Source organism: Plasmodium knowlesi (assembly GCF_000006355.2).
Source record: "Plasmodium knowlesi strain H genome assembly, chromosome: 7".
NCBI classification, from domain to species: Eukaryota; Apicomplexa; class Aconoidasida; order Haemosporida; family Plasmodiidae; genus Plasmodium; species Plasmodium knowlesi.
In genome coordinates, this window is record NC_011908.2 from 665,553 (window position 1) to 684,749 (window position 19,197).

The window sequence follows — 19,197 nt, forward strand, 5'->3', positions numbered from 1 at the left end:
TAAAAAAAAAAAAAAAAAAAAAAAAAAAGAGAAATGCACCAAGGGGGGTTGGAAGGTTAATGTTTGATTAGGTAAGATTTATAGAAATTGACCCTACCCACATGGCACACTGTTCCCACGCAAGGGTGATTGCACTTTTGGCGAGAACCACCTACCGCCAAGCCATCTCCAAATGATTACCTACTCTGGGACGGTTCGTTGAACAAAGAGGTATAGCTAGATTAAAGAAAAGGAGACTTAACGGAAGGGGCTGCTTCCTTTATCCCTTTTCTTATCAGGATGGGATGGTGTCGCTTTTTCGAACTAAGAAATGGGCCATGCCAAAGGCACAAATATTTTAATTACCCTAGTCATTTGCACAGTTAAAAAAATGGAACAGAAGATACAAAAAAAAAAAAAAAAAAAGTGGCTACAGAAAAACGAACACAGTTGTCTTTATAAGTGACACACCTATTTTAAGCGAATGTGAAGAATTTTTCATCCCCCATAGATGAACAGAAAAAGGGGGGATTAAAAAGTTACAGGATAATTTGCGCATATATCGTGGGAGGTTTATTATTGTGGCGCGCCCATACATTGGGCAAAGGGTTCAATTGGCCAAAGATCGGATTCCCCTGAGGATATTTTTTTTTTTTCCCATCCTCTTAAAATCACGCACTCAGCTTTTACATAGCTGAGATGGAATATGTGTGCATATATACACATATATAGGTAAATGCATTTCTGATGTTACATTTGTGAGGCACTCTTAGACATGCACTTAATACCCACCTGTTACCACAACGTGGACAACCATCTTGGCACTATTCCCCATCGGAATACTCACCCCCCCCTTTCCATCCAGACACACACGCAGGACGACATACACGATGTTTCGCATTAGGAACATGCAAAAATTAAGGTAGTGATTATCTGCCCCTTCACCCCCCCAAAGGTTATACTTTCGTAACGTATTTCATCAAAAAGTGTTAACTGAAATTTCCCATTGGTCTCATTAAAATGGTTAACGATGGATAGTAATTCCTCTTTGCATGCATTACACGATGTGAGACAAAAGATTGTATCCACTTGGAAAAAAAAAGATACGTGTTTGAAGTATTCTTGCGCTTTATCATTCATGAAAAATATATCGAATGTTCCTTTGTCATTTATCAGTTTATATTTTTTCTTCAATTTTGAATTTTCTTTTATTTCGTCTTCGATGTTATAAATATCTAGCACTTGCACGTAAACGTCGGTGGGTTCTTCACCACGATTTATACGACTGTCCTCTTCGCCTTCCCCGCCGCATCCCACGAAGAGTTTCTTTGCTAATTCAATGGCGCTCGCGGAAAAATCAAAACCGCATAAATTGCCGAAGCCTCTTTGATGCAGTTTGTGTAGGAATAGACCATTTCCGCACCCGACATCAAGAATGGCTACTTGTTCCTTTTTTTCTTCTTCACTAAAATGGTTGCTCATCCAATTTATAATTTTATCACAGTTTTCTTCAAACCATTCCTCCGGCTGAATGTTCGCCTCTTCATAGTTTTCCTTCTCCCCTTGATATACTTCCTCCCAGTAGCTCAGTTTGTGAAGCTCTGACGGTGCCATTGGTTCGTCAAATCAGCGTGTGTGTGTATGTATGTGTATAGGATGGGAAAAAAATTGTGTCGGTTTGGGTAAATAATACTCCTTCTGTACCTCGCCCACTTATCGATTTGTCAATCTGCGCATACAACGATGCCGTGTTAGGTATTCTAGGGATAATTCTACCCTGGGAAAAAAAAAAAAAAAAAAAAAAAAAAAAGGGGATCTAGCATAACCCTAACTTTGCACCGCCCTCAATTGTGAATAGCATCGTTTTGTTGGCCTTTTTATTTTTTTTCTCATTATGATATCACCTTACCACTTGGTCGGCCATTTTTATTTTTGGGTTCGAAGTTGGCATAAAAGGAATACCTGAGGGGGGTGTAATCCTATTGCCATTTTATTATTATTTTTTTTTTTGCTGGCAAAATTATTCTATTTCAAATTTTAATTTCGTTTTAATCTTTCATACATCTAGATTACTTCCCTTACGTTAATCCCTCTCATGTATGCAAATCTTGCGCACTCCTTTTTTTTCTGTTTGGACGCCCTGCTATAACGGGCCGCGATGAATCTCCACGTCGGGACCTAGTCAAGTGCACATACAAAATTCCTTCACATAGCTTAACATTTAAAACTCTCTCTATTTAATACCTTCCATTTAGGGACCAGCTCCCGAGTTGTACCATTTCCTTAACAATGCAGTAGCAGTGAAAAGTGCGCCCCCCAGGTCCCAACAACTGTACCTCCAGTTCGCGCTATACCATTTGTATCACACAATGTCAAAGTTCGAATGGATAAGTTAACTGGCGATGGAGAAGAAAGATTTCTTTTTTTCTAGATGCTGAGAGGAATAACCTCTGTGACAGCCTACAGAGAATTCACCCCACCCCCCATTGTAACACCTTTCGTATAGTTGCACTCTTTAATGGGTCCAACTTGATGTGCCCCCCCTATTCGATAATCGGCGTGCAGGCAAATGTTACAAAAGAAAGAAGCATAAATGAGGGGTAAATAGGCATATACTTGAAGTGTGTGATGCATCCTACATGGGTGGCACAGTTGTTAGGGTCCTTCATCCTGGTCAGATGTTATGGAAAGAGAAAGCGATGCGCTCCTTGGTGGTAATGGTGGGTGGCTCAGACAAAGAGTGATGCGTGTGTCCCCCCCTCCATCTGGCACCTTCCTTTTTCCTTCTCTAAACAATTGATATGCCACTGAAGGAAATAACAAATCCTCTTACATTTGTTCGGTCCGTCACGATCACATGTTGGTCGACCAGTTTTCGCTAAAGTGAGCCACCACTTTTTTGTTGGCGTAGAAGCCAAATGATGTAGAAAGTTATAATTACATATACATTTTTTTTTATATATGACAAATTAGATGAGTTATATATATATATGAAAAAAAAAAAAAAAAAAAAAAACTATCTTCACAAATTATTTTTTTTTTATTTTTTGCGAAGACGTAAATCTGTTTATGCGCATATGCGTTGCACTTGTAATGATGCAGCCAAATGGGAAGAAAAAAATTACATAAACATCAGCATAAACATAGGCAACGTGCACAGCATCTATGCACGGAGCGCATGTAAATTGTGGGGGTAAAGGCGCACAAATGCCACCATACGTAATATGGATTGGTATCTATTTGTATATGTAGGGGGTACACTTATGGACAGATTCATGCCAGGTTCTTCCCGCAGATGTACCATTTCTATTTGCGCAAAGGTGAACACCATGCACACAATTTTTTCTTTCCATTTAATAACGCCCTTTATTATACGCATGCATGTATGAATGTGGAGACTATATACATATACGTGCGCAAGTACATAAGCGTATGAAACACAATATGCATACAAACCCGTGGACAGGTAGGTAATCGGGGCGTCGTCTCTGTAATACTATATGTTATATATATATATATATATATATATATATATATATATATATTTACATTCATATTTACCTTTATACCAAGGCAACCATGGGAAAAAAGAAAAAAAAACGTATTATATATACTTGTGTACTGCGCACAACTATATGAATATACACCATACACATTCATACAGCCTTCCGTATAAGTCAAATATTATTACAAAAAAAAAAAAAAAAAAAAAAAAAAAATTAAAAAGCGAATTGAATCAAATTGGCTATTTTTTTTTTTTTTTTTTTAGCCGAAACGGAAATGTACAAAAATTGTCAAAAAATTATGAACAAGTCAGGTAAAAAAAAATGGGAGAAAAAAAAAAAAATTAATATCTTGTATTGTTGTAGAAGGCATTAAAAGAATCCAAATTTCCGGGATAATTCATCTGATACCCATGGGGGACATTCGTGTATACATTTGGAACAAAGGAAATTGGGTAGTTAAAAGTATTGGGTGCCTCACCTTCATGATGATATACGGGAGCTCTTCGGACATAGTTATTACGACTGCTTATATTATTTATATTATTAATATTATTCTTTTGATAGTTGGTGTAGGTTTGGTTTCTTTTCATGAAGGTTTGATTATTTTGAAATTTTTTATAATTTTGTGATACAGCAAAATGTAGGAAAACAACTCGGTTGTCAATAATTCGTTCAGGTTGTTGCATAACTTTAAATGCTTCCTTCGGTGAAGAAAAGGTTAAAAAACCATATCCTTTGGATTTGCCTTCATTGTCATGTATAATTACACACTCTTCTAATTTTCCATACTTTTCGAAAATACCTCTCAACGTGGCTACGTTTGTTTTCTGGGATAAATTTCGGACGAATAATTTATTTTGATAATGATCTGTAAATGGATCTGCTACTAATCTCACTTGCAGTTCTTTATTGTCTAACGTATGACTACTTTTTAAGCATTTCTGCACAGACTCGACAAATTTAAAAGTGACAAAACCGTACCCTTTTGATCTTCCTTCCTTTTCTCGTACAATAATTCCATCTTCAATTTCTCCAAATGTTTCGAAATATTTTAAAAACTGTTCATCACGAGTACTGAATGGGATATTACGAACCATTAGCCTTCTCGTAGAAGGGGAGGAAGCAACCGCTTCATTGCACTTGTCACGTATATCTTGGTGGATTAAGGCGGAGGTTGCCAGAATGTCTATTAGCTGTTCTTTGGATAGCGGCGCGATTAATCTCCTAAGGCTTTCGGCTTCAGATTCCTCGTCCTTTACTGTCTTATCATTTGCACTTATTTCCTCATCGACACTTTTCTTGTCCTGCGAGGAATTCGAGTTGGTTCGGTTGTAGTTGTAGTTTACGTTTTCTTCTGAAGTCATTTTGGCGAAAATGGCGTAAACTGACGTAGTGTGGTGTGTGTATTATACACTGAATGGTAATAAATTTCCGCGAAACTGACACAACGATGCGATACTTCTTTTCGCTAATCTACTACTACTACTACTACTACCTTCTAAAAAACACTTAAGTTAAGTTTCCTTTTTTTTTTTTTTTTCTTAAGATTGAGTTATATATATCACGGATGTGCTCGAAAGTTGGCGAATACAAGCGTATATATTTTTTTTTTCCTTCTTAAATTAATTTGACAGTAAAATTAGGACGGGAAACGATCAAAATGTATAGTTTAAAATGATCTTGACTGTTGTGTGTGTATAAATGGGAATAATAAATCAATTGAAGGATATAGTTTTTTTTTTTTTTTTTTTTTTTTTTTTCTGCTTCTTCTTTTTCCTTGTGAGTTATTCCTTCTATACAGTTGTGAATCGGTAGAGGTTACTTTTATTTTATATATATAATTAATTGTATCAGAAAATTCTCTTAATTTCTCAAAATGGTATGCTCTTTTTATCTGTTTATCAATTCTTGCTTCACTTGGCAATTAATTCATATTTCGGTGTCCATGAATATGAAAAAAGGTACTCTCAGTTCTTGTTCGGCAAGAGCACATATATATAGCTATAATCGAACGAAGGTGGCTGTTGCTTAGCGGGTGGGCACGTCTTGATTTTGACAAAGGTATAACAATGGGCGGAAAGCTTAAAGATACACGAGACGGAAATTTTTCGCAAAATTGGACACAGCAAAACGAAATGCTGACAAACACGTAGAAAAAAAAGGAGGGGGAAATTAAAGAATAACCAAAGGGTAGAGAGGGGGACAAAAAAAAAAAAATCAGCTAGTTCACGAACAAACAGGGCACGAAGGCAAACGGAGGAAGTTTTTCTTATGGTCTAACTACCCGTGCCGACTAATGCATCTCAGGTTAATTTTGCTTACACCCAGGTATATACACGGATAAGGGGCGCATAAATTCTGCATGTGCAGAGGGAAGAGCAACAAAGAGGTAAAGGGAAGTATAAGCACATACACATGCAATCATGTGAAAATATATTTATATTACATGTATGCATGTACTTCTATATGTGTTGCACCTTGGTGTTCAGGCAAGTAATCTCAGGGGGTCACTAGGTGTGCAACGTTTGGTAAAACAATATCCCCCCTGCGACCTCCAAAAAAAAAAAATTGATCCTTTATATTACAAAAAGGTATAAAACAAAGTTTGTGAAACACAAGCGCGGGAAAATAAATTGAATTATTCAAGGGCTGTAGGGGGAAAACGCGAAAAGAGTTGACCCGCGTAAAAAAAAAAAAAAAAAAATAGCGCGCGAAAAACAAACAACGGAAAGAAACTAGGCAAGTAGAACTAATCAGAAAACTGATCATAAATATATACTCGCAAACAAATTGCTTACGTAACGGAGGAACGTGTAAAACACGAAGTAAAACAGGGTAATTTTACTATTCTCTATATATATGTATATATACATATCATATGTAATATAAAATATATACGCGAAACGTGTATATGTAGTGGGAGATGTTCCTTTCCTTGTGCGCGAAAGCAGTTAATTAGTGGAAGCAAGCGATTCCTTTCTGCGGCTGTGTGGTGTCAATCGGGTGATGCATGCGTCGGTACGCGTATATAATTAAGCGTGTGAACTTGTACCCATGTTCAGTATGTATTGCGTACTCATGACAGTTATAAACATTACATATGTTGCACGCGCGCACATATGAATGAACAGAATTGTAGTACAGATAAATGTATATAGGAAGGTACATATGTATAATGTGTACAAGGTGCGCAACCGTTTTGGTGGCTATCGAACGCCTTTTACTTTTATGCTCCCTTTTCGTGAAGCGTCAAAAACAGTTCCTACAACCACAGCGTGGTAAATAAAAAAAAAAAAAAAAAAAAAATTAGAAAACACGAATGAAGGAATGAACCACAAAATAAAAAGTAACAAACGGTAGAAGATAAGAAAAAATGTTCTGTCAAATAAGGCAGAAATGGGTCGAACAATTCTTAACGGAAAAACTAATCCCACAACTTCTTCGTAACAGAGTTACCAAGAAAAGGTTAATGAGAACTTTTTATTCACAAACTTTTTAATGACAAACTCATACGCAACATAAGCTGACGGTTGCAAAGTTACTACGCCTTCCTTTTTTCTCAAGTAATCTCGCAAAATGAATTTTTTTTCTTTCTTAAGAATTCAAAAAAAAAAAAAAAATTGTTTCATTTCAGTTAAAATTTCACAACATATAAAATTAATAAAGCCCGTATATTCATTAATATATCTTAATAATTAATTATATGTATTTGTAAGGCAAAAAAGGAACAAAAGCAAGAAAAAGGAAAAAGAGCAAACGGAAAGAACGAGAAGAACGAAAAGAACAAAAAGAACAAAATCAAACGAGAAGAAAAAATACCCCAAATAAAATTACGTTTTTAAGGAAAAATTATAAAAGTGTTGTTTTCAAATTTTCTGCTTATTCTCAGAAGAAAAAAAAAAAAAAAAAAAAAAGAAAAGAAAAGAAAAAGCAACCGAATGGGGAATTTTATAAAGTACGACATAAGCAGTAAAAAGTAACAAATTTTTATTACCACCATTTTGGCACAAAAAATTACCGCAACATTTACCGCAATTTTTACCACAACATTTTACCGCAACATTTACCGCAATTTTTACCACAACATTTTACCGCAACATTTACCGCAATTTTTACCGCAATTTTTACCGCAAATTTTATCGCAAATTTTATCGCAACATTTACTGCAATTTTACCGGGAAAAAAGGTGCCATAATGCATGACATTTTTTTACATGTGAATATGTATATACGCGGATAAATAAATTTCTCCTTTTTGCTTCAAAAAGCAAAGGCATTGTTTTCTACAATGGTAAAAGAGAAAAAAAGAAAAAAAAAAAAAGAAAAAAAAAAAGGTCGGTTCATTAAAAATTTGAAAGGAAAAGCTTAAAATTTTGTAAATAAAAAAAATAAATACAATTTTCGTTACTTCTACCTACAATAACAACTTTTAAATACTCTGGAAATAAATATTTCGGGGGGAATTGGTGAAATTTTCGTGAGCTTTTCATCAGCTTTTCTTTCTCCTGGGACAAACTTTTCTCCTTTTGCTTTTTTTTTGCCCCTGCTTCGCTGCTCTACTGATTTCTGCTTAATGGTTTTTCTTTTTTTTCTTATTTTATTTTTCTCTTTTGCATTGGAAATATTTTGCTCCACACCATTTCGCCCATGGCAAATGCGTAGTTATGCATTGCATAAGTGATGGAAAAGCATATTTACATATATGTAATAAAAGTATATTTCTCTCTAGCTCGATGCCTTTTCCCTTCTCGTCTTTTTAACTGTGTTGCGTGTTTTCTTGTTGGTGTGTGTGTGTGCCTTTGTCCGCATTATTTCCGCCCGTCGTGTTCTGCACATATAAAATGTTCTACGTGCCTGCGACCTTTCCTCTCACATAATAAAATTACGCGCATGCCTAGGGAACAAAAAGCGGATGGACATGTGTTTACCCCCCTATGTGTAAACTCGCGATTCCATTAGATGACAAAAATGTCCATTTCAGTTTCAAGAAAGATGGAAAAATAATTGGAATGTCCAAATTTTTTTTATGGTATCAATTTTTTCTTTTTTTATCCTTCTGTTCCTTTCCCTTCCCTTCTAAACTAAACACGTCTGTCGAATTGTAACAAATTGTAGCAAAAATATGGAATTGCCAATTTGCACTATTTTAAAAAAAAAAAAAAAAAAAAAAAAACATAAAAAAATAGGAAATGTTACAAATGTGAAGCTGGGCCTTATTATTCTTCTCCTCCATGATGTTCTCACACCAATGGTAAGGGAAGATCGGATGGAACAACGCAAAAGCGGCTCGGTCAAATTGGGTTATTCGAATACAACTCCATGGACAGAAGTTACATATATGCGGTATAGTTGCCTCCTATTTGGAGTGCCACTATTCTAAATATTGACTTTGCCTCTTAAGGACCCCCCTCCAAAAAAAAAAAAAAAAAAAAAAAAAAAAGACTCACCATGCTAGCCCCACATAACATATATGTACCCTATCCTTCTCATCCCTTCCATTCTTCAAAAAATAATTAACCATTCGAACAGATATACGGAGGAAAAAAAAAAAAAACACATTGTAGAGGGAGGCCTTTGACGGTATGTGTTATACACATAAGAGAATACGCAGCCAATAACATGGCGAAAAAATATGTTTTTGCCTATCTATCAATGCACTTATACATAATGGTGATCTGTTCGAATTGGTACCACCTTACATAGACGCGTGATACATAAAGGGGATGGGCTAAATTACTCACTTGTAAAGAACCCCCCCCTCTGTTCACATATGTGCTAATAGCCTATGGGACCAAACAACGCAGAGATACTCCCCCCGTCACTATAATATGAGGGGAACCTTCTCACCAAAACAGCCTTTTGCAGAATGCGCATGACGGAAGAATTCATTTTCTCAGGGGAATGGTCCCTTTCTCGACCCCCCCAAATGTGTTACATTTTTTTTTTGTCTCTTTGCTGGGAAAAATCACGAATAACACACGAAGCGAATGCAACGAACTCGACTGCGCAACTGACGTGGAGTTAATTATACATGCGTGTGCATACGCCAAGTCTTACTATGGAACACGCACCTCAACAAAAATGACTTCTCCACTTAGGACGGTTAAAAAAGTTGTCATTCCTTTTCAAATTAACTTATCAAAAATTAAAAAAAAAAAAAAAAAAAAAAAAAAGCAATATAAAGGGAGGGAAATTTTCCCTTTTCCCCTTTGAGCAAATTAGTAAAAAAAAAAAAAAAAAAAAAAAAAAAGATTGTATTATTTGAAAGCTGAACCCAATACAGACTTTACATAAACGTGTTACTTCTGTTATGTCGTGTAGGTGCAAAAATTGTTTATTTGGGAGAGGGGAATTTTCTCGCAGATGCTCACCGGCTAAACATGCAGTGAAGTAGCACGTGGCGACTGCACTTTCAAGAAGGCACTCCCCTATAGCGCGAAAAATTATGTTACCTTCCCGTTAATTAAAAAAAAAAGAGATGCCTTTATTTCCCTGTAATGTGGAAAATGAGTTCGTAAAAAAAAAAAAAAAAAAAAAAAAAACTTTTGGCAAAAAAGGATCCAACGTGTCACTTAATTTTGTGTATGCCTGTATTTGCGCGAACGCATTTTACCAAAACAAATAACGAAAGGGATAAAAAAAAAATATAAACGTAACGAGAAAAACTTCTTCGAAGAACTAACTTCCACGTGCCAAGAGGATTGTCGGGGGTACCGCTAGAAGAAAGCAAAAGGGAAGAACAAAAAACACCGAAAGGACCAGGAAAAAATCACTGTGATCCCCCCCCCACCTTTTCTATTGGAAAAATGTTTTTACTTAACGAGAACGAGGAATCCCCTAAGGATATCCTCATGAACGAGCTCAAGTATAAAATACGAGTTCTGGCCGGAGTCGTCTTTGTTATCAGAACCATCCCCATGGTTTTAAGCTTATTCAACAAGAGCGCCGACTGATGAGGAGGCTACACATTTAATGGCGTTAAGTCGTTGCCTAGAGAGGGGGTTCGTCAAGTGGGCCCTCCTATAAATCTTACAAATGCAAATGACGTTTTTACAAAAAAGTAAAAGAACATATGTGTGGACGGGGCATATACACTGGATTGCCTCTGTAGGAAGGATAACAAATCATACCCATGGGAATAAGAAAATACATGAAGAAAAACTGTGAAAACAATTCCTCACGAACTGCATAGCGTTTGCCTCGTTTTATACCATCTACCCGGAAAATGGGACCATGCCATCTTCTATGAGCCCCTTCCGTATTCACGTACGATGATACGTATGTATTATTTGAGTACCCCTGTGTGCGCAGCCTACCCCCGTGTCCGCCACCAGTTTGGCAACCTGTACAAGTGAACATTACATAATTTTGCCCACCTCCCTTCGTTACGTTTTATCGTTCTGGTTAACGCTAATGTTTGTGTTTTTTTTTTTTTTTTTTTTTTTTTCCAACTTAACATTTTCGCTTTCATCGCATGGCTAACCACATAATGATGAAATGGCGAAAAAGAAAAAAAAATAAAAATAAAACACCGCAATGTTTACTAGCATATATACGATAAGCACAGTTGCAACATCATTATGCGTTGGGGCTGCATGTCCATACAGGTCGATTCTTCTACTGCAGTGGCGTGGAATTAGGCACCAATTCATTCCGTTTTTTAAAAAAAAAAAAAAAAAAAAAATTCCCCTCTTCACAGTGAAAAAAGGATAATATATATATATATATATATATACAAAAGGGAAGCGTAAAATATGAGTGAAGTTTTTTTTTTCTTTTTCTCCTTTTTGATTGCATTTATTTCCCTTATTAAATTATGGCCCATTTTTAATTTTTTTTTTTTTTTTTTTTTTTTTTTGTCCTGAACTTGAAGCCTTCAAGAGGGCTGCGTTTCTGTGGGAAGTAGTTGCGGAGAGGGTTGTAGGTGCCGTCGTAGTTCATTTTTCTGGAAGAAGAGCAACAGGGTTCGAAGATTTTTTTTTTTCTTCTTTTTCTTATTACAATGAGAGGTAAATATATATAGATAGATAAAAGGAAAAACAATCTGTGAAGAAAAACGCTAGAGGGAAAGTTCGGAAGTGGCAATTATGTTTACATGCGCATGGTGAAACACTCAGCAGAAGAATCCATGTCGTGTTTCATTTTGGTGCTTACATAAATCTCTACCCCCCCCCGGGTGGAAGTGCCTCGAACGCAACCGTTTTGGAGAGACGACAAAACCATGGATCAGACTGACTCCAACGTGAAGGAGGGAGATTCCCCAACATGTCAGAATTTGGAATCCACAAATGATGACGATAAAATAAGAAGAGACAAAAATAACGATAGTCAATGTGACCCCCCCTTGGAGGAAGGAACAACTGGTAATGTAATTTTCCATGCGCGTGAAAAATATAACCATTTGAATAGAAGGGGTGGACGGAAGAAATGGAAACATCACGGCCATGCGCTTCAAGGGGATGTGCCTGACGCTGATGCCCCTAACAACCTTAGTTCTCTCTTCGGGAAGAAACAGAAAGAACAAAATATCTGCGTTGTATGCCTCCAAAACGGAGTAGTGAAGTACAAATTTGTGTGTTGCTACGGAGGCTACTGTTCTGTCGCCTGTTTTCAGAGGCACGACAAGAAGGCCTGCTTGGAGGAGCAGGGGAAAAATGACAACAAATTAAATGAAGTTAACAATTTAGAGTTCCAAAAGTATGAACATAAAAAAAGCCAAGTGGATGAAAGGGGTGATAACCCTACGGAAGATGAAGAAGAATCCGACGAGGACCTACTAACAGAAGAACAAAAAGTAAAGCTAAAGGAAGACATCAGATTGAGAATCCTACTTAAAAATAATTATGTTCGCTCCGTTTTTAAGAATTTCACTACATCCAAGGACAAAATTGCCTACCTCTCCAATTATATTAATGACCCCACGATTGTGCAGGTCGTAGACCAAATTATGAAATCGGTGGAGGGTTGATTTTTGGGAGAGGATTTGTATAATGGCATCTCGTCTCAAGTATACCCCCCTTCTTGCACCTTCCCTTCTTCATTTTATTATTTATTTTTTTTGTGATCATTTTTACGTTTTTACGATTTCAACCCCTAACGCTCTTACCTGAAATGGGTATGCACCAGTACATTCTGCGGAAGGTTTTTTCTTAGCAGCAAAAATTCCTTTGCCTGTTCTCCCCCATCTAGATGCAGCCCATCCAGGAGAGGGAGGGGTAGAACAAAGGTAATGTAAAAAGTGAAAATATATAACAAGGAGGAAATTATTAAATAATGAAAGATTGAATGTGCGCAGTGTCAGATTAGCCCTTTGCTGATTGAAATATGATGATTGATGGGTTGCCATTTTAGTAAAATAACAAATTAAGAAAAGAACGGACAGCTGACAGGGGCAGAAATAAGAAGGTACCCCCTAATGTACGATGATCACTTCGAAACAACATTGGTATAGCTAGTTCGCCTCAATTTATTTAATCGATTAAATGCCATGGCAGTGGAGTCGTTGCTATGTGTACTGCTTTCGCTATTGTGGTCGTCAAAATCGTCTGCATCCCTTACGCTCTCAAAGTCGTTCATGCTTGAAGGGTGTTCCTCCTCTGCGAGGCTTTCCTCGCTGGAACTTATGTTCAGTTCTGTTAGCTTGCGCGGGGAGTTTCGTTTATCTGACTTTATGCTGCTGTTATTGGCGGGATTTTCCTTGAGGGGACATTCCTTTCCAGCCTCTTCCTCCACTGTTGTGTCCCCCCGATTGTATGCGACAAGTGTAGAACCATCCCTCTCGTCCTGCAAAATCGTTTCGTCGCTATGCGCAGGGACAAGATGGGGTGCACTGTTCACATCTACAAGTTCGTCCGGGGGACAGGTAAACTTCTTAATGTCATCGATAGTCTCGAAACTGTTTTGGATAGAAAATGATGGTTCTTCATTTGCATCGATAAATTCTTCCTGTGTCTCTTTGTGCTCTATGCCAGGTTCACCGAGCGTATATTTCAAACTAACAGCCAAGTCGGTCGCCTTTTCGAAGAGGCGACCATAATTTCCATTTTGTAAATCACTACACACATCACCGGCGGCGCGTACATCATCAGAGAAGAATTCACTTGGGCGCTCCCCTTTCTCCGTATGGTTAATCTGTTCCAAGATTTCCTTTGTGGACATTTCCTCGTCATTGGAACCATCTATTCCCCTTGGGAGGACTGGGTAGGAGAATGTCCTCTGTCGCAGTGTTCCTATGTAGTTAACATACTCATTGATAATTTCCTCGTAAATGGTTTCTTCCTTGAGTGAATCCATTTTGGCGACATCTAGAAGGTTATTTGTATTCCCCATGGGGTGGTCTACCCCCGTTGTAGCACCAACTATAAGATTCCTTCCGACGAAGTACGCCCTAACCTCGTCTATCTTTTTCTGCAAACATTCTTTCAATGCTTCACATAATTTAATTTCATTTCTCGATTTTATAATATCACTGCAATGCATACAGAAATTTATGAGGACATAGAATGTCTTTAAATCTTTGATGGTGGTGTTCACATCTGTCAGAGCACTTTTTAAAAAAATGGTGCAATTTTTATTGTCTCCTTTTTTGGACTTTTCTTCCTGTGCCGCTTTCTCTGCTTTTTCCATTTCGATTTCAAAATTGGTATGCATATTCAGATTGTTTTCTCGATCTTCTGTTTCTTTCTTCTCGTTTGATTCTTCAGGGGTTACATCGTTCTTCTTCTTGCGACCTCTTTTTTTCGCATCCCTGGGTTCGTGCAATCCACCTTCTTTAGCACTTCCTCCATCCGCAGTGGGAGCCTGGACAGAGGAAGTAGAAGCTGAGGAAATCCCCCTGACATCGCTCAAATCGTGAAAGAGATAAATCTGTATAATTTTATATACGAGTTCGACAATATTAGAGCGACTAGTTAAGGCTATGCCCTTCTCAATGATGATTAATAGGATAGATTTTATATACTTATGGAAGTGGGCAACGAGGAAGTATATATTTGCCTTATGTAGAATGGTGAAAATAATAAATGTTAGCATGTTGGTATAGTTGACGGTTCTCAACTTGTGCTTCAAGACTCCATCGCATGTTTTTAGTAGCACTTCTTCGAAGGTGAAATGGAAGACCAGGAGATTTGTTTCACTCATTGATGGATACATAGAGAACACGGAAAAGAGAAAAAGTTTATCATGTGCATTTATATTAGTTATATTGAATGTACTAATTTTTTTGAAGTCTTGTACACTATTATAGGTGGAAGGAGAGATGAGAAAACACATTTCGAGCAAAGCTTTCAATTTATCCGACGATTTTCTCACGATTTTGTGCATTTCCTCATTTGACAGTTTAAAAATGTGAATTCCCAGAAACTCAGTTAACAACAACTTGCAGAAAACTCGCAGACATATCGATTGAATGTATTTGCTCGTGTTGACAGTTCCACATAGATAGCTCCAAATATTTTCCACTGCATCGATGATCAGTTTGTCATTGTTTAAATTGGGATGCGTCATAAGTAAGTCTCCCAAAACGCAAATGTATATTTCGCACCGCAAAGAATTGATTTCCAACTTTTCTAGCAGTTCCTTATATTCATACCAAGCATTCTGGTTAGTGGCAAAATAATTTAATAAGGCCTCATTGGGGGGATTATATTCATAGAAAATCAGTTGATTATTCGTATCCTCGTCGTATGTTCCTCTCTGATAATTTGGATCATCATCCTGGGGAGCTCCCCCATGTGTGGTACTGCCTGTGACATTCCCCGCAGCACCACTTTTGTTAATTCCCCTTTCGGTCTGAATCATCAAATCAATGTTCGCCTTCTGGTACACATTGGGACATACCTTCATATGAAGGTTCTCAATGCTACCAAGACAGTTATTTAATACCTCACAGGTATCTACTATAGCAGTTTTGTATGCATAGATTTGCTTTTTCAATTCATCATCGTTACTTATATACATGCACCAGTTGCCTAAACATTTTGAAACAATAATATCGTAGAACTGATCTTCTATCTCTTTGTCATCCCACTCTGGCATGATGGAACAACAGAAATTCAATGCAGGCAATAACAACTCGTTTGGAAATTCACGAAGAGCAGAATCAAATGAACAATGGGATTTGCTCTTACATAAAAAACATTCTAGTATGAATAAAATTCGCAACCATCTCCTTTTAAGCTGCAGTCGAAGTAAACTCAACATGGTTATCTGTTTTAGAAATATATGGGTGTGTAGTCTAATCTGGTCATGGAAGGCAAACATTGGATTTTTTTTACTATGGTCCTTCTGATCATCAGTTTTTGGTGATTTTACTTCATCAAAAGTTTTTTCTCGACCCATTTCAGTCAAGTCTTTTATCTTCGCTTCTGTCACGTCCAACTTGTGTTGCATTTTCCTGCACAGGATCAGGAGGTGCTCAATTGACAGCGTGCTCAGCTTCTTCTTCCTGATTATATCGAAGATGGTGTCGTTTTCAACGTTCAGTATGTTGCTGAAGAGGACCGCCAGTGGATTCTTCTCCGTCTGCTCCTTTGGTGCCAGTTTAGGAGAACATGATATCCCATGTAGGGGGGATCCCTCCAATCGCGCCTGCATCTGCGTTATGTGATTTGGCTGATTTGGGTGTTTGTCCTCCTCTTCTGCAAAGTTAAACGTGTCTACGACGAAGGGGTTATCACTCTCGGTATTTTCGAACGGTTCCTTAATCTCCGAAATGATTCCAAGTATCTGATTGGTCAAACTAATTTCTACATCATTCGCATCGCAGTTCTTGTTTTTTATGTAAACCATCTGTCGGAGCAATTCCAAACAAGCATATATATAACTGCTACTGAGCCAGTAGGCACACGTAATGTGCCCCCTCTGCAGTTTGTAGTAATTCACCCCCGTGTTGTTGAGCATACATTTGATGATAACTTCTCGGAGGGGACCACGCAACAACACAGTGGAGCAACATTTTAGAATTTTATCCACCTGATATGTTTCTATGATATCCAAATATTTGCAAATCAAGAGTAGGTTCTTCATGTTACATATGTAATTGTAATTTTCGTTGATGTTGTCTTCATTGATGAGGACATACTCCCCGGGGTCGTTGTCCCGTTGGCTCTCTGCTTGGTTAGGCAAAGTGCCATCCACATCATTATTGATACTCTCCTGGTTGATACACACAGCCCGGTAGTACATGCACTTATCACAAAAGTCGTCGTCGAAAATGGAGCTCTCCATGAACCTTTTCTTCCTTGCCTCCTCAAGCGCCTTTATATCTGTCTTACCCTTTCCACACGTACAGAACAGATGCAGATTATCCGCCTGATCGTTTTCGTCATTTTCGATGCAGTTAATATAGTTCTTCCTGTTGTAGTAGACATTTTCATTGAAGCGGCTCAAGTACATGTAGTAGTACACCGCGTTGATCACCTTGAGTGCATCTATTTTTTCCTTCTCTTGTTCGTCAGAAAAATGTTGAACGTATACACGAAGCATGTACAGCTCCGCTGCGTTTAGTAGGAACAGATTATTTATGCAGTGCGTAAACCAGGCTTCTCCATAGGGGCTATTCTTATCACTATTATTAGCAGAACTGTTATTATTGTTCGACTTATTGGGGTTTTCTTCGTCCTCCAGTTGGTTTCTACTTTTACCACTTTCTCTTCCCACTATTGATGGAGCAACGGTGGATGGTCTCTTCTTCATATCATCGAATTCAATGGTGCCACTCCGAATTACGCCATTCCTAATACTATTCAGATGAATTCTGCATATCTGCTCCACAATTAGGTCGTTGTCGATATCGCTGTTGATTAAGTGAAGAAGGAAATTTTCTATTTTATCATCGAAGTGTTGAACCCAATGAATAACCATTCCGTAGCAACTCTGGCGGACCGAGTTGTCCTTATCGTTAAGTCCACATAAGAGGAACTCAAATTTCATATCGGATGGGATAAAAAAATAATGATTTTTTAATTTTTCATAAACACTTATTCTAACATTTGGATTGGTATCATTTATTCTTATAAGGAAATTTTTCAGAACGATCAAGTGGTCGTAATTATTCTTACTGTTGATCCCCCCATTGGCATCATCTGTGTAGATGGCTATATTTTTAATAGCATGTATTCTGACTGCGTTGTGAGAATCATCAAGACAGCGCAGATAGCTAGCTGTCGTGTTAAAATCCTGAAAGGGTTCTAAAATATTCAGACACAAGATCCGGATGTTATGATCCTTATCATTCAGAAGAGATAAAAAAATATTCACATGTTTCTTACATAACTTGTTCGATACATCTATCTGCAAAGCGCATGCTTTCTTCACCAACGCTTTTACGACTCGACATAAGTTGATTCTTTGTTTCTTATCTTTGATGAATATGTTGTCTAGGAGTCTATTCCAGAATTTGTCGATGAGTTCATACTCCTGGGTTGCGTCTTTCCCACTGCTGTTGCCATTGGTGATGTTGCCTGCGGCGTGGCCTCCTCCTGTGGTGCCTCTGCCCCCCCTGCGACTCCCCTTCTCACTCAGCAACACATCACAGTAGTACAAAATGTCAAACAGAAACTCCATCATCTTGTTAAAGTTTTCATCCTTAGCATTGCTCCTCACCATGTTCAATACAATTCTTGCGCATAATTCATAAATGCAGTACTCGTTCACGTATCGCTTGTGCTCCACATCGTACACATTACCCTTGATGATATTTTTAAGAATGTCTTTTATGTAGGAGAAACCCGTCTCGCTGTCGTACCTATTGTTATACACATAGTGTATGGTCCGTATGATATTTTTTACGTGGATATTTTCGTTCCTTATTTTCAGATTCACCAAACTTGACCCTCCCTCTCCAATGATACCCTTCGCTTTCCCTCCCTCGCCCGCCTTCTTCACCTTGTGCGCCTTCATCAGTTTGGTCATCCAATTACAAGCAACACACTATGACTCCTCGTCTGCACCCAAATGTGACCGCAAATGTCTTCCTCTTTGTTCCTTTCAAAGCGGAACATGCAACTCAAGCTCGCTAAAAAAAAAAAAAAAAAATTTGCCTTTCCCTAGTAAGGAAAGAAATAGTAGCACAAAAAAATATTGAAAGATAAAGTGCTTGAGGAAATACACCCTCCTTTTTGATGTACACTTAATATTTTCATGTGGACTTCCTTCGTCACACTTTTGTGAATTCGCTTGAAGTCTCTTCCCGCCAGTAGCAATGCACGGGCTGTAAGAAGCCTTTCCGAGTGTTTTTTTTTTTTTTTTTTTTTTTTTTTTTTTTTTTTTTTTTGAGATAAAAAAATTACCAAGATGAGAGGATTTCAAAATTGCACATACACCCCTCCGTGCAATACGTATTGTGCATCTCCAAGAAGGGACACATTTTTACACTTATCCTTCCAAGCGACGAATAAAAATTGCTTATTTGGGGAGAAAAAAAAAAAAAAAAAAAAAAAAAAAAAGGCGTGAAAATGGTCTCCGCCTTAATCCATCAGTAGGAATTTTTCCGTTTCAGCATTTTGTTTTAGTGTGTATGCGCGATTCGTCACATCGCAATCGCTCGCGTAGGAATATCACGTATAGATGTGTGACCATACTATACATATGTCGCATGTTCCTACGTGTCCTTGGCACCACTGGGAAGTTTTTCTCGAATGGCTTTATGTAGTGTAGCTTCTTCAGTGAGGAGTACAACATCTCGTAAATTAGCTATGAATACAATTTTGCAC

General features: G+C 37.7%; 5 protein-coding genes across 5 annotated transcripts; 2 read left to right on the forward strand and 3 right to left on the reverse strand.

Annotated features, from left to right (window-relative positions):
- Positions 1 to 879: 879 nt before the first annotated feature.
- PKNH_0714600 (methyltransferase, putative) lies at positions 880 to 1,593 on the reverse strand (the record flags this gene model as incomplete). Its single annotated transcript, XM_002258402.1, has 1 exon — positions 880 to 1,593. The coding sequence occupies one exon, from the start codon at positions 1,591 to 1,593 to the stop codon at positions 880 to 882; it is 714 nt and encodes a 237-aa protein (XP_002258438.1).
- A 2,233-nt stretch (positions 1,594 to 3,826) lies between these two features.
- On the reverse strand, positions 3,827 to 4,849 carry PKNH_0714700 (RNA-binding protein musashi, putative; the record flags this gene model as incomplete). The annotated part of the gene is made up of 1 exon (XM_002258403.1): positions 3,827 to 4,849. One exon carries the CDS (start codon positions 4,847 to 4,849, stop codon positions 3,827 to 3,829), a length of 1,023 nt encoding a protein of 340 aa, XP_002258439.1.
- Positions 4,850 to 10,290: 5,441 nt separating this feature from the next.
- PKNH_0714800 (conserved Plasmodium protein, unknown function) lies at positions 10,291 to 10,437 on the forward strand (the record flags this gene model as incomplete). The annotated part of the gene is made up of 1 exon (XM_002258404.1): positions 10,291 to 10,437. The coding sequence occupies one exon, from the start codon at positions 10,291 to 10,293 to the stop codon at positions 10,435 to 10,437; it is 147 nt and encodes a 48-aa protein (XP_002258440.1).
- Positions 10,438 to 11,705: 1,268 nt separating this feature from the next.
- PKNH_0714900 (zinc finger protein, putative) lies at positions 11,706 to 12,452 on the forward strand (the record flags this gene model as incomplete). The annotated part of the gene is made up of 1 exon (XM_002258405.1): positions 11,706 to 12,452. The coding sequence occupies one exon, from the start codon at positions 11,706 to 11,708 to the stop codon at positions 12,450 to 12,452; it is 747 nt and encodes a 248-aa protein (XP_002258441.1).
- A 458-nt stretch (positions 12,453 to 12,910) lies between these two features.
- PKNH_0715000 (merozoite organizing protein, putative) lies at positions 12,911 to 18,385 on the reverse strand (the record flags this gene model as incomplete). Its single annotated transcript, XM_002258406.1, has 1 exon — positions 12,911 to 18,385. The coding sequence occupies one exon, from the start codon at positions 18,383 to 18,385 to the stop codon at positions 12,911 to 12,913; it is 5,475 nt and encodes a 1,824-aa protein (XP_002258442.1).
- Between the last annotated feature and the right edge of the window lie 812 nt (positions 18,386 to 19,197).